Source organism: Mesoplodon densirostris, chromosome 4 (assembly GCF_025265405.1).
Source record: "Mesoplodon densirostris isolate mMesDen1 chromosome 4, mMesDen1 primary haplotype, whole genome shotgun sequence".
In the NCBI taxonomy this organism is placed as follows: Eukaryota; Metazoa; Chordata; class Mammalia; order Artiodactyla; family Ziphiidae; genus Mesoplodon; species Mesoplodon densirostris.
In genome coordinates this window covers 46,053,861-46,068,161 of record NC_082664.1, presented here as the reverse complement: position 1 = coordinate 46,068,161, position 14,301 = coordinate 46,053,861, and the positions used below count along the sequence as shown (strand labels likewise).

The 14,301-nt window shown below is 37.5% G+C and overlaps 1 protein-coding gene across 2 annotated transcripts in view; it reads left to right on the top strand.

Annotated features, from left to right (window-relative positions):
- Positions 1-324: 324 nt before the first annotated feature.
- The window catches only part of TMEM260 (transmembrane protein 260), a 60,627-nt gene continuing 46,650 nt past the window's right edge, over positions 325-14,301 (top strand). For both annotated transcript variants that reach the window (XM_060096166.1, XM_060096165.1), the window contains exons 1-3: positions 325-552; positions 6,127-6,158; positions 6,883-7,034. In XM_060096166.1, coding sequence (XP_059952149.1) covers positions 423-552; positions 6,127-6,158; positions 6,883-7,034 — 314 coding nt within the window. In that variant the 5' untranslated portion in view covers positions 325-422. The remainder of the gene's footprint in view (positions 553-6,126; positions 6,159-6,882; positions 7,035-14,301) is intronic.

Sequence of the window (14,301 nt, the reverse complement as noted above, 5' to 3'; positions counted from 1 at the left end):
CCCACACCGCAGGGGGCAGTCGCGGCCCTTCCTCACGCCCGCTTGGCAACCAGGCTCCTGTCTCTGTCAGACCCGACCAAGTCGCTAGGAAGTTGGGGAGGCCATAGAGACGGAGGCCCTGGGCCCAGGCTTCCTTTCTTAAAAGAAGGCTGTCGCTTGTGATGCGCTAGTGAAAAGCACATTATAATTCTGTAAACCCTGGCGCGCGGTACGGCGCCAGAAGGCTGCCTGGGCCTGGCTCCAGCGAGACCCCGCATTTTCTCCCCCCGCGCCGGCGCAGAAGGTGCGGTCCCGTCCGCCCGGTCCGACCCGGAAGCCGCCGCGCGCAGCGCTCGCTCGTCGCGCTGGGGACACCCGGCTGTGCCGAGTCCTGGGGCCTGCCGCGTCCTCCTTCCTCGGTCCCCTCTGGCCCATGGGTCTCCATGGCGAGGGCGGGGGCCCGGCCGGGGCCGCGGCGCTCTGGGGGCCTCCGCGGTGGCGTCGCCGTGTTCGCCGCTGTGGCCGCCGTGTTCACCCTCACGCTGCCCCCCTCGGTGCCGGGGGGCGACTCGGGTAACGTACTCTCAGGGTCGTGCCTCCTGCCCCCCTCTCTGGTCCACACTGTCCCCACGAGGTCTGGTCAGCTCAACCCCTCCATCCACCCGCCGGGGCCCCCGCAGGGTTTTGCGTTCCAGAACCAACCTGTGTTTCCATTCGTGTAATTTTTCTGTAATTCTGGTCTCTTTAGTTCTCAGGCTTTGGAGACGGGGCTGGTTGGTTTCGCCTGATGGGACTTACCGAGCTCTCTCTCTACTTCTCCAGATCATTTTCCTGGACCTGAGTTTTTGCTTTCCATTCCTTTTTAGTCCACAAACATTACTTACTGAGTACTTATCGCGTTCCAGACAAAAGGACTAACAGGAGTGGTGGACAAGTGTCTTGGAGAGTGTTGTAATGCGGGCAGAGACAATACACAAACTACTGAATAGCCAGCAACATATTAGGTGGGGAGAAGTTAATGGAGACAGTAAGAGGGAGATGTGATTGACAGTGGGGTAGGCAGTGGCTCCATCAGAATGGCTAGTTGGGAAAGGCCTCTGAGGAGATGATATTTTTAGTTGAAACCTGAATGTTGAAAAGGAACCAGCCTTGCAGACTCTTTGCGGGAGAACGCCTGAAAGGGTGGAAGCCAGTTGCGGCTTAAAGCTGCTTCTATTGAAAAGCGTGACCCGTGGGCCATTTAAATCACATGAATAATCGTTATGTATTTGGGATGAGAGACAACATGCAGGTTTTGTTTTGCTGCCAAATTGACCATCTAATAACGCCTAATAATGATCCGTAATTTTGTTAGAATGGTGCTGTAAATCTGGGTCGTGAATGTATAGACTGAAAAAAACCTGAGTGCCCTAGTTCCTGCATAACAAAATACCCCCAAATCGATTGGCTTAAAACAAGAAACGTTTATTATTTCACATTTTCTGTTGATGAGGAATCTGGGTGCAGTTTAAGTGGGTGCTCTTAGGACAAGGTTGCTGTCGTGGTATGGGGTAGGGCTGCAGTCCTCTCCGGGTTCAGCTTAGCGAGGATTAACTTCTAAACCCCATCCAGCTCTTTGCCAAACGGGTTTCTCTGTAAGCTGACTTTTGTCAAGAGAAAGAGATGGCACCTCTGCCTGACAACTGTGTCATTTCGTAACCTAATCTTGGAAGTGACAGACCACTGCCCTGTTTTATTCTTGGAAGTGAGTCAATATGTCAGCCCACACTCAAGGGCGAGAGGATTACACAGTGAGAATACTGGTGTTGGGAAGCTTTGCAGGCCATCTTCAAGGCTGCCTACCACTTTGAGGATCCTTGATGTTCCTTTTACACGTCATTACCTTGACTCTTTCTTTCAGGTCCTATTGAACAAATAGGAGCAATGTTTCATTAGTATAGTGGGGAACGGAGTTACCGTATTTCTAAAGTTTATACTAAATAATAGAAATAGCTTTATAGTTGTGAGAGTTTTGACATTGGAGAGCGTTACTCAGAGGTTGAGTACTTCTGTAACTTTCAAAAAAACATTGACAGTTCTTTACCATGGTTGTTTGAGCCTGAAGGACTGGATTAGGATGAATAATAATAACACTTATTGAATACTTACTACGGTGCCAGCACTGTTCCAAGTGCTTTACGTGAATTATTTTAATCCTCCCAACTACTACCCTGTGAGGTAGGTACTCTCAATTTCTTTATTTTATAGATGACAAAACGGTTAAGCTGTGTCCAGAATCACACAGCTAGAAAGTAGAGGCCGTCAAGGAAAGAAACCAAGTAGACTGACTTTAGAACATGCTCTCTTAACCAACCTGTGCTCTTAATTCTTTGTTAAATCTATCATCACGTATTTAGTGATAAAGTCTATTTAAAATTTACAGTTGTGTTACGGAGCCCAAGCTTGGTCTGCTCACCACATAACAAGCCAATAAATCAAGAGATGTGTTGTTAGAGCAAGTAATAACCACTTGAATTGGAAAGCTAGCAGACCGAGAAGATGGCTGGCTAGTGTCTCAAAAAACATCTTCCCTCAATCCGAATTTGAGCTCCTTTTATATAGATGGGGAGGAGGAGGGGCCCACTGCAGTGCCAACCAGTGGCTGAGCAGGGCTGCTATAGCTCGCACCTGTACCGCCCCATTACAGCTGTTGCCTTGTTTTTATTAATACTGTCTTTTTTCCCTAAAAGAATAATGTTATCTATTCACTTTGAGTTATCAAACTTTTTAGGCATTCTGACTTGTTTAGTTTGACGCTGAATAGTGGTTGCTTCTAATATTTCTGTGTTCATTTTTGGGAGTGATAAATAAACTGTTTTCCAAGTGTTACCAGGAAAATTTGTATAATCACGTCTGATGATTTTGTTATATGTTGAATGTACTGTTCTCTTTGAATTTTGTGTTTATGAAATTTTTTTTACCAATAAACAGAACACATCTCAAAACCAACATAAAGCATGTATTCTTCTTCCTGATAAATCTTAAATTATACTCCATGAATCCATCACATTGTGTGGCCTTGCCAAAATTTATTTTTTGCACTGCTTGATACACATAGTTGATTTCTGGGCAGGAGCACTCCTGGTCCTTTAGAGGAAAGGGTAGGAATCTAGCCTTCACTTCTATTTGTTATCCTTGGGAAAAATAAATTAGCTTATATATGTGTTTATATATTTTTAAGATACTGTCTTTAACACACTTGATATATGACTATAATTTTATAACTAATATAAAAAGTATAATATGGAGGGAGCTGGGTTTTGTAAAGGTGAAACTTCTGCTAACAACTCTGAGCTTGCCACCCATTTGTGTCCCAGATGAAAAAGCTGTGGTTCTCAAACTTGAATGTACTGGAGAATTGCCTGGGAAACTTGGGTCCCAATGCCAGAAGGTTTAGTGTAGGTAGATTTGGGTTATGGTCAAGAAGTCTTCATCTTTAAAAGGCATCTGGGTCATTCTGATGCAGGTTGTAGTAGGACTTAACATTTGAGGCAACCCTAGTGTAAAGGGTTGAGGGAAAGCAAGGACCCTTTCTTTTATCATATTTACTTTCTCTTTTTATCATATTCAATTTTAAGAGTCATGTTTAGCTTTTTATCAAGGGTGCATTCATAGACTTTGAATAGTAGCATCTTTTCTATTTAGATTTTAGTTTCACATTTGATAAGAGTTGGTGATGGAGGTTAGTCACATTCCAGATTCATCTTTTTACCAACAGAACTCCAGCAAAGGATAACAGCATATTGACTTTTCAGTGGTAAAAAGAAATTAGAGAAAATAGGCTATTTTTCTTAATGTTAAATGTAACTCCGGGCTTCCCTGGTGGCGCAGTGGTTGAGAGTCCGCTTGCTGATGCAGGGGGCGCGGGTTCGTGCCCCGGTCCGGGAGGATCCCACATGCCACGGAGTGGCTGGGCCCATGAGCCATGGTCGCTGAGCCTGCGCGTCCGGAGCCTGTGCTCCACGACGGGAGAGGCCACAACAGTGAGAAGCCCGCGTACCGCAAATAATAATAATAATAATAATAATTCTAAGTACATTTTAAATGGAGAATGAATAGCAACCTTGGAAATCTGAACTGAACTGTGCTTCATAGCACCTACAGAAATATAAAAACCAAAAATTGATTAAAACCATTTGGTACTGAAGACATAAAGAGCAAACCCATTCTAGAGTAAAACTATGAAATGCTGTAAAATACTGGAAACAGCTACAAAGGGAGGAGTTATTTTAAACCTTTTAAAACCATAAACAATTTCTTTATATAAGATACAAGAAGGGCCGTTGGCTTGTAAGATGCTCTTGAATATCTCCAGTAAACGTCAAAGATGTCCTTAAGTAAATGACTTAAGTGAGCAGTATCTGTCTTTGGTGCCCTCGTGGGATTTCTGTGAAGTGAGCAGTCATTCAACCTGAGATGGGGGTGTCCGCGTAGCAAGGACGACAATGTAATAGGTCTTTTTGTCAGTCTCTATGTGCGGGGCTTTTCTGTGTGGCACGAGGAGGGAGAGGTGCTGATGTCTTCTTGACAGAACCCTGAAATGGATAGGATATTTTCAACTTAGTGAAGAAGACAAATGAGAACAACTAACCAGAATAAAAGGCAATCTTAAGTGCTGAATAGAGAGGTTCCAGCAGGTTCTATGGAGGAGGAGGAAGTGATTCATTCTGATGCGTGAAGCTGGGGAAGGGTATGTGTAAGGAAAGGTGTCACTGAGAAGGTAGCAACTGAACTAGGCCTTGATGGATTTAGGAGAGAATGCTGGATGAGAAAATGAGTGATAAGAGGTGCAAAAGAGGACCATTCAGAGGAACAGTGGGTAGTCAGATCTGACAAAGGTGAGCATAGGTTTCATGGACATAAGCCTTGGAAGGGGACCTGGAAGCCATAGAGGGCTTGCATGTCACGCTGAGGAATCAACTTCATTCAGTACACAGCAGCCATTGAGCAGTTTTAGTCTAAGGAAACAATCTGACCTCTGGGGAGTGGGGATGGCAGTAATTAGTGATTTCAGTAGGAAGATGAATTGGAATAGAACATTGGTCAAAGCTATTGCTGTAGCCCAGGCCAGAGAGAGGAAGGGTCTAAAATACAGTCAGGGCAGTAGAAATGAAGAGAACTGATATCCACTGAAGGATAGAAAATGGACATTAATACATTTCCCAATAGATAATAGTACTTTCATAAATCATCAATTAATATTGATTGATTTCTTACACTGTACTGTATTAAGTGTATAGGGATAATCAGAAATAGTCCCTGTGCTCTGGATACTTAAAGTATTAACAAATAAGCATTGATTACTACATCATAATTTTAGAAGTAATTACTAATGGTGAGGAATTACAAAGAACTATGTAAATAATATGATTTATTGATTTGAAAAAAATTACTTTGGTAGTCAAAGCTTACCAAAATAACCTGGAGTTAATAAGCATTTGGCAATTGTTTAAAGATATCCAACATAATTAATGTAGAGAATGTATCCAAATGTCAGTTTAGGGCAGAATGGCACACTTTATAGACTGTTCAAATCTCCAGTGTCTGCACATTTTACATATCATAAGGTTGCATCTTTACCGACAGTTTTGTACTAAATTCTTGAGGGATAATACAGCATTTTACACTAATGCTCTGTAAGAGTTTTTTTATATTTGCAAGGGTAGACAACTTTCAGGAGGGAAAGCAGGCATATTTTTTAAATTGAAGTATAGTTGATTTACAATGTTGTGTTAGTTTCTGGTGTACAGCAAAGTGATTCGGTTATACATATTACATATTCTTCATTATAGGTTATTACAAGATACTGAACATGGTTCCCTATGCTATACAGTAGGACCTTGTTGTTTAAAATAAGCATTTTTAGAAAGTAGAATTCACATATATTTACACTGACCAGTTATTAAAAACTATCAAAGATAGTTTGTTCAGTAATACCTAAGGGAGAACATATTCTGAGACTATTTCATGCTGTTAAATCTCTACAGATTTACAGTTTTATCCAGTCAAATTAATGCAAAACCCCAATGCAAGCATTTGGATTTTGAAAACTTTGGAGGAGTGTCATTTTCTAATAGTAATTATTGGTTTTCCATTATTTTTTCACAGGGGAACTGATCACAGCCGCACATGAGCTTGGAGTAAGTATTAGTTTTATTGTTTAATCAATGCTCTCATTAACAGTTTTAGGAATTAAGAAAGTTTAATTAAGCATGGAGTAAAGTAGATTAATTTATTTTCAAACCCCAGTTTTTAGTAACTTATAAGTACAGTACATGACAATTTACTTTAAGTTTTAAATCCAATTAAACTAAATCATAAAGCAAAGCCTTTACTATATATACAGTAGCTGGCTTATTATCACCCCAAATTTTGTATAAGCTATGGAGAATAAAATAAATCGGGTTAACAGTTTTAATAAGTTTATTATTTAATAAACTTTATTGTGGTGCATGATCCCTTTAGGCAAGACCTTAGGACTGTCAGCATGGTGGTAATCCGATAGCAGTGTGGTCTTTCAACTTACTAACCAATACGATATTTCAGAACCCGCTTTTTTTCAATAGCCTTTTAAATGACCCTAATGTACTGTGAACCCAGAGAACAAACCGCTTAAGAACTGACAATGAAATATGTCACCCTTTCTCTAGGTGACACACCATGTGATAGACCCTGCCAAATCCACTAAAGAAAATATTTATTTGTATTGGCACAAGAGGATTACAATAGAAAACCACTATTCAAACATTTAGTCATTGTCTCTTAATCTTTATACTTGAGAAAAGCGCTGCTTTTCAATTAAAGGCAGTGTGACTCTTCCTTTACTAGATGAAAACCTCCTGACTGTTGCTAATTTTCCCTTAGGTTGCCCATCCTCCTGGCTATCCTTTGTTCACTCTGGTGGCTAAACTGGCAATTATACTATTTCCTTTTGGTTCGGTTGCCTACCGAGTCAATCTTCTGTGTGGCTTATTTGGAGCAGTAGCTGCAGCATTACTTTTTTTCACCGTTTTCAGGTAAAGTAGTTGATTAGTTAATTTTGACTAATTAGAGATGGCCCATGTACATATATTATAAAAAAAACTTGTTGCTTGAATGGTTTTTCCTAATCACTCATGTGATTTCACTTTCTCAGTTTACAGTAATTTCATATACGTTTGACTGCTTAAATGATTACACAGTTGGTTCTGCTTCATACAACGGAGAGAAGGTGTCACCAGTTCATTATCACAGTTCTCTGGTTAGGCAGAACTAATAAGGTTTGTCATTTCAGGAAGATGCAGATGGGCCAGTTTAATTCAACAATATAAAGTTCATCTTTTGGTAAATGGTAAATATCACTTAATTACTCACAGTATTGCTGATGGGCAGCTGCCTATCAGGTCCAGAGCTAATACCTAATTATACTGTATTTTAAATATGCACATGTATACTTTTTGAAATGAGGCTGTTAACTAAGGAAATCAATTTGGGTTGTGGTTTTAGTAAGGTTTCACTTTGTTCCATTATTGCTGTAGGGAAGACAGGCGAATTAGACACCACTTACTTCATGATGGAGGGCTTTCTTAGTTTGGAAGGCTATGCTGCTTTTAAAAAAACAGGTCATTAGTTTAGGATATTGCTAAACACATTTGTCTTTGCTGTTTCTCTCTCCTTCGGTATTAACTCAGTCTAACCTATGCCTAAAAGGATTATAGTCAAAAATACAAATTATTCTTCCTGCAAAGGGGAAACCAAGTTAAAACATTTCTTTCAAAAAGTATTGCAGATTTTATTATAAAAACAAATAATTTTTGTATGTAAATAGAGTATAATTTGAATAGACAATTTCAAATGTCATTTTTAGAGACTAATGTTTTTTATTTACATTTGTCATATCACTGCCCTTTGACTAAATTCTTTGTAAATTCCCTTTTGATTATTTGTAGAAAGGTAAAAGTTACAATAATTATGGCTAAAGCTTACTATTAAATCTATTTGTGGAAAGCTTTCAAAGTTGTAATTGTTGATCATTTACTAAACTTTAATCTGTATTATTTAATTTGTTTCTGTTTTAGTCTTAGAGGTTTTCAGTGATAGCCATATCTTTAAGTATGAAATGTTTAAAATAACATTTCTGCTTGGATTAATTAGTGTTATGAATACTTTCTTTTTCTAAATGATTAGAATAATCATTATTAGAATTGTTCCTTCTGATCTTTTATAATTAAGGCTCTGTCATTTTTGTTGAGAGGAAAACTCTTTTTTTATTTTTAAATATCTAGGTTGAAATTTAGAACTTACCTGTCTTTTATTAAATGTATGAGTTTTCGTAAGACATTTAAGACAAAGACATTTTAAAGAAAACTAATACTTGTATTTGTTTTGTTAGTTCATCTGTATTTTAGATTATTTCTATAACATATATATATATATTTAAATGCTGTAGCCAGCTCTTAAGCAAGTAAAGTGATTCGTTTTCTAAAACTTTTCCATGTTTTCCACTATATTAATTGTCAATGCCCTTCCACATAAAAACCACTGTAAAAATCATATATAAAAATCTTTATCTTTCCAGAATCCGAATAGTTTGGGACAATAATTTTCCTTTGAGTTGTCCACATTTTAAAATAGTTTTGATTAGTTATTATGCTTGATTATAATGGGTTTTAGATTAGCACACAAGCCTGTGACCCTTTTCTTTTAATATACAGTCTTAATGATAAATTCATATACTTGCTGACATATGTTTTAAATCAAAAACTCTTCATAGACTAAATTGGATATTTGCATGCTTTTAGTAATCTAGTACTTTGGAAAAGTTGCTTTCTTTCTGAGAAGGGACCTGACAACATTATCTCTTACATACTTTTAATATGAAAATACTTCATTATTTTGAATACAAATAATTGACAAGGTACACGTCCTTTGGGAACAACCTAGTTCAAGTGGCAAATCTGTTTTGTCAAACAATAGCCACCCTTCAGGAAAGAGCAAGCCATCTCTATGGTAATAGGACTAACAGTAGCCTATTGATCGAGTGGAAGAAGACATTACACAATGTCAGCTGGCTTGTTACAATTTCATTTGTCGTATGACCTGAACCTAGCCTTTAAAACCTTCCTTCTGTGAATATAAGCCCAAGAGCAGGACGCGGTTTTTGTGCAGCCATTACAGTGACGGCTTTTTTCCTGTCCCAGTGTACAGAAAATGTATTCCTTCACAGGTTGACTCCTTCACCAGAACTCATTCAGGAGACATTTCACTACTTTATTCATTTGCCGACCAAGTCATCATTCCATTTTGTTGTTGAATATCGAAGGGTTTTGATCCAGGAGACAGCTGTATTCTTTCTTTCCCCCATCACTTAAGAGAACATTACTGTACATGTAGGATTAGTGCTGACTGGTGTGCAGGAAATTAATTCTTTTAACAGTTTTAGGTTTTTTTCAGGTAATTGTTCACATAGCATTCACTATATTTAGCTCTTGGGGTGGGTATAAAGACCTTCAGTACCTTTTAAACAAAGGTTGTATTTCAAAAGCAAATTTCTGTTTAAATATGTTGATGTAGAAAGCTCCATTTTTTCAGTAAACATGACTTATATTGAAAGAACAATTTATTCGTTGTTTCCAATTACTTTGTAATTTTTGCTTTTCTTACATCTTTCTCTTGCTTTTAAAAGCCTTTAAGATGTCATTAACACTGCGTATTTTGTCAATCTTTCCTAATGGTTGGCAAGAGCTCTTTTATATTTGCATTGCCCTGATGTAGAAAGCATATGAGTAAAACAGCACATTGAAAGCTGTGTCAGTGTAGTTTATTGAATTAAAAATAGTAAGATTGTGGCAGTTGTTTCTGCATGTATTTATTTATGTATTGTCCCCTTCAGGGGTATTTTAAAGCATGCACTATGTTAAGGGAGTTTAATCTAATATATTTCATTTATAGGAAATAGTATTCATTTTATTAATATGCACATCTGTGCATTTGACTGTACTACAGTTAGTGATTTAGAGAAACTGGGATTTTCTCTTTTAAGGCCAATGAAGTAAATGATTTTTTAGTTTGATAGTATGATATTTAAAATGTCATATTTGAAATTCACAAATCCTATTAATATAAAAATTTAAAAGTTATAGGTATGTAAATCACTAATAGCAACATCATTTAGCTTTCCTTAGTACTTGAATTTCAAAATTGTTTTCTAAGAAACCTCAAACTAGATCCTATATACTTAGTAAGGAAGGGGTACTGAAATCACTGTAATTAATATCAACATGCTTACATTGCATATGTTCTGGTAACACCGAAATAGAATGGAGTCTGTTGATAGTATCATATAAAAATTCTTTACTTGAGGGAAGATTTAAATTGCTTACGATCTCAGGTGAGGGCATGTCTTGTATCATGTATTTTGATAGTTACAGGGCAGGGAATATATTTTCAACAGGCTTGAGAGTCAGCATATCCTTTTCAAGCTAGTATGGACCAAATGGAACTATAGAAGAATTCATTGAACAATATTTGTTACACAGTCATATGAATCGAAAGTAAAATTCTTTTAGTTTTTTTTTCTTTTTTTTTTATTAGTTTCTGCTTTATAACAAAGTGAATCTTTTAGTTTTTATAATCAAAATTCAGTGCTTATTTTAAAGAAAGTAAGACAAAGTTACTATTAAATAACCAGTTTTTCTAAAAGGCACTGTTTCAGGAAACTTGCATAAAAAACCTTTCTAACACCATTAACATTGTAAAGTAAGAAATCAGATCTCTTAATGTCAAGCAGTTTCCCTAGAATATATGAATATTAATTATAATTAAAGGTATCTTGAAACTATGCCTGCTTACTACAAAGAACTTACAGCCAATTTCAGTGATATTTAAATATCTCCTGGAAGACTGTTTTGTGCCAGTATTTTATTTATGCATATTTTATTTTTTATAAGTTGTGTATTCCTAAACATTATGCCGCTGCTAAAAATTAATTTTCTTAAACTTTTGGAACAGGAACACTTGATTCTGAGCACTGTGTCTGCTATTCTTATAGCTTCAGCTAAGATTCCATTCAATAAAAATCGAAAATTAAAATGCCATACCTTAGAGAACGTAGAATCTCCTGCTTAAGAGACATTTGGATTTTCCAGCTCAAAGAGTATTTTAGATTATTGCCATAGAGAATAATGTGAAGCTCTTCCTAATTTCAGAGGTAACTATGCATAAGTAACAAATAGTCACCAAGTTTTTGTAGTTGAAGAAGAATGGAAAGTACTGGAGTATTAATTTCTATTCAGGAGAATATCTGTCTTGATCCCTGGTTAATTGATCATATATTTCTCTCATACTTGTATTAAAATTGCATTGACTCAGACTGGCTAAGCATATTAAGAGCTTGGTTCATTTGCATTTTCTTATAAGTAGAGGGACATATTAGGCCCAAATAGCATTTCGTTTTGAAGGGAAAAAAGCAGGGCAAAAACTCTTTTTTAAGACTGTAGAGTCTCTTCTGACAGCTAGTCAGAGTTAGAATTAGTTCAAGGAAATGTTAATAATGCATTGCCTGGCCTAATCCCTTTGATATCACCAGGTATCCTCCTGTTCATGGGTTAATTGCTTTAAAAGCGAAGGCAATATTCTGAGCGGTGGGCCGCTTCACCTTTTCACAGCTGTTACCATTGAGTGACAACTAAATCCCATGTGTAAGATGAGGAAGAGCTCAATCTCCAATTGGGAGAAAATTTATGTAAACCACAATCCCTTCAGAATGTGCGGAAGTCATAGACTTTCTTGATTTACTCTGCTTTTCCCAGAAAGCTCTATTGTTCACTTTCCTAAGTCCCATCAACCCTTTGTAGCAGAATATCACAGCGGCAGCAGATAGCTTGAAATATATAAATGCTATCATAGCTCTGATTAATAGCAGTGCTTATGAGTCAAGTCTGATAACAGTGCAGCTCTCCACTCAATTTCAGATACTGCTAATGGAATCTGTCTTCTCCAATTGTAATATGAGAAGGCCTAATTTGCCATGGAGCTTGGAGCTGTCACCAGTAGGGGATTGTGGGGTCAGATGGGAGCTGCCAGGTTTTTGCCCTGCAGCTTGTATCTCTCACTTTGAATAGAGCAGCCCCCTGCCTGCCAGTTAGCTGATAGGCCGCCGTGGGGTTTATGCCACTATATACAATAGGAAAGGGCTACATAGGCTGACTTTATAATTGTGAAGCTAGCTCATATTTCCACAGCTACTGTGCTGCATAATTTCTAATAAGTGGTTTTAACAAACGTCAGATTATGAAAAGTTTCCTCAATTACAGAAACTTATAAAACATTTAAATTGCTAAATCTGTTTCCTGCCGAGATTTTGCCACTGGAACTAGTCATCAGTCATTATGGCTATAATAATAAATGCATACATTTCTTAAAGTTACAAATAAAATTATAAGCCATAACTCATATAGATTTGCTGCTTTTCAAAGCCATAAAAAGTAGAGAACAGTCTTAATGAATTGAAATATTATGATATACTTCATAACTTTGCATAATAAGACTACTTTATATTAAATCTCTATTGTTTAGTAAGTTAGTGTTGCTGATGAAAGTAGTTTAATACCCTCATTCTGTTGATCTTAGTTATTTGGATCTTTTAAGTTTACTTCATATACCTTTGGTATATAACATTTTAAAAATTATGCAGCATTTTCTAAGTTTTCAGTTAAAAAGGACTTTGAGAATAATATGCTGGACTAAACGTTTAACCAATTTCAGTTTTGCTACCGAATACAAAATACACTGTCAGGATTGAGTAATAAGCTAATCTTGAGGCTGTGTGTGTGTGCTTTTTTCTTTTCTTTTTAAAATTAATTTATTTGTTTATTTTTGGCTGTGTTGGGTCTTTGTTGCTGTGCACGGGCTTTCTCTGGTTGAGGCGAGCGGGGCTACTCTTCGTTGCGGTGCGCGGGCTTCTCACTGCGGTGGCTTCTCTTGTTGCAGAGCACGGGCTCTAGGCGCCCAGGCTTCAGTAGTTGTGGCTCGCGGGCTCTAGAGCACAGGCTCAGTAGTTGTGGTGCACGGGCTTAGTTGCTTCAGGGCCTGTGGGATCTTCCTGGATCAGGGCTCAAACCCGTGTCCCCTGCATTGCCAGGCGGATTCTTAACCACTCTGCCACCAGGGAAGCCTAAGGCCTTGTGTGTTTTTAAAAATTTCAAACAAAATTGATGAAAATCTGTAATTTGGGAGTTATTTTAAGCTAGGCTGTACCTTAAGATATTGCCTCCCATAGTGCAAGTCATTTGGCATACTATGGTAAAATGTAAAGTAAATGATGGTGATTCCTATAAAGCTCAGTTCAGTGTTTTCCTTTTAGATATTTGGGTATAAGGTTGATGAGCTGTAAGAAAGTGAATTGTTCTAAGCCTTGAATAGTTTCATCATTTATTGGTTAGTGAACAAATTTTAATTCTAATGGAAATTGTGTAATTACATTTTATTTATGGAAGCTATTCATAATCTTGTTCCTTCCATTTCACTTGTGCCTTTTTCCTTTTCGAAGCCTTTTCCATTTTTTCCCCAAGTTTATTTAGTGGTTTTAAATCAGGAATAATACTTCGTATTTTTCCTTTCAGTGTACTGGTAGTTGATATTTACGTAGCTGAAAATTCAGGGTAGAACAGTTTTCTTCCTTTTGATAGAATCGCATGGAACAGGATAAACCTTCGTAGGATTTTACCTGGAGTGAAAGTAAATTTTTATAAAATATGGGAAAATGGGATTACTTGCAAATTTATTAAAGATGGAAATGTTTTACCTTATTTTTTAGGTGCAGTGATGGTGGCTTCAGAGGTAGAACTTTAATATACCATGTCCTCAATTATTGATTTATGTTTATTAGGTCTAAACTTGAAAATGACAAGAAAAAATTTAGATTCTAGTTCTCTCCAAATGCCCACTGACTATAATTTGCCCACCTGGAACATGTTAGATACTCAATACGTATTTGTTGAAAGAGTCTTGAGTGAACTGCCACTCAATGAGAAAGGTTCAGCTGAAACTGAAAACCTTTCTTGTCAGTAGCTTAGCTTCCCAGTTTGACCATCTCCAGGTACATTGAAGAGAGAAATATATGGGTGTTGATTTTGTGAATGGGAGCCAGAGATAACATTTGTATAATCTTCATGAACAAGACCCAGAAAGATAAGAACCTGGGAGGACAGGGGCAGTAGATTTGCCACTAATTGTACCCTGCTTTACCATATCTCTTCCCTGTAATCCACTGCATTTTTTTAAAGTCGTGAATATGAGTTGACA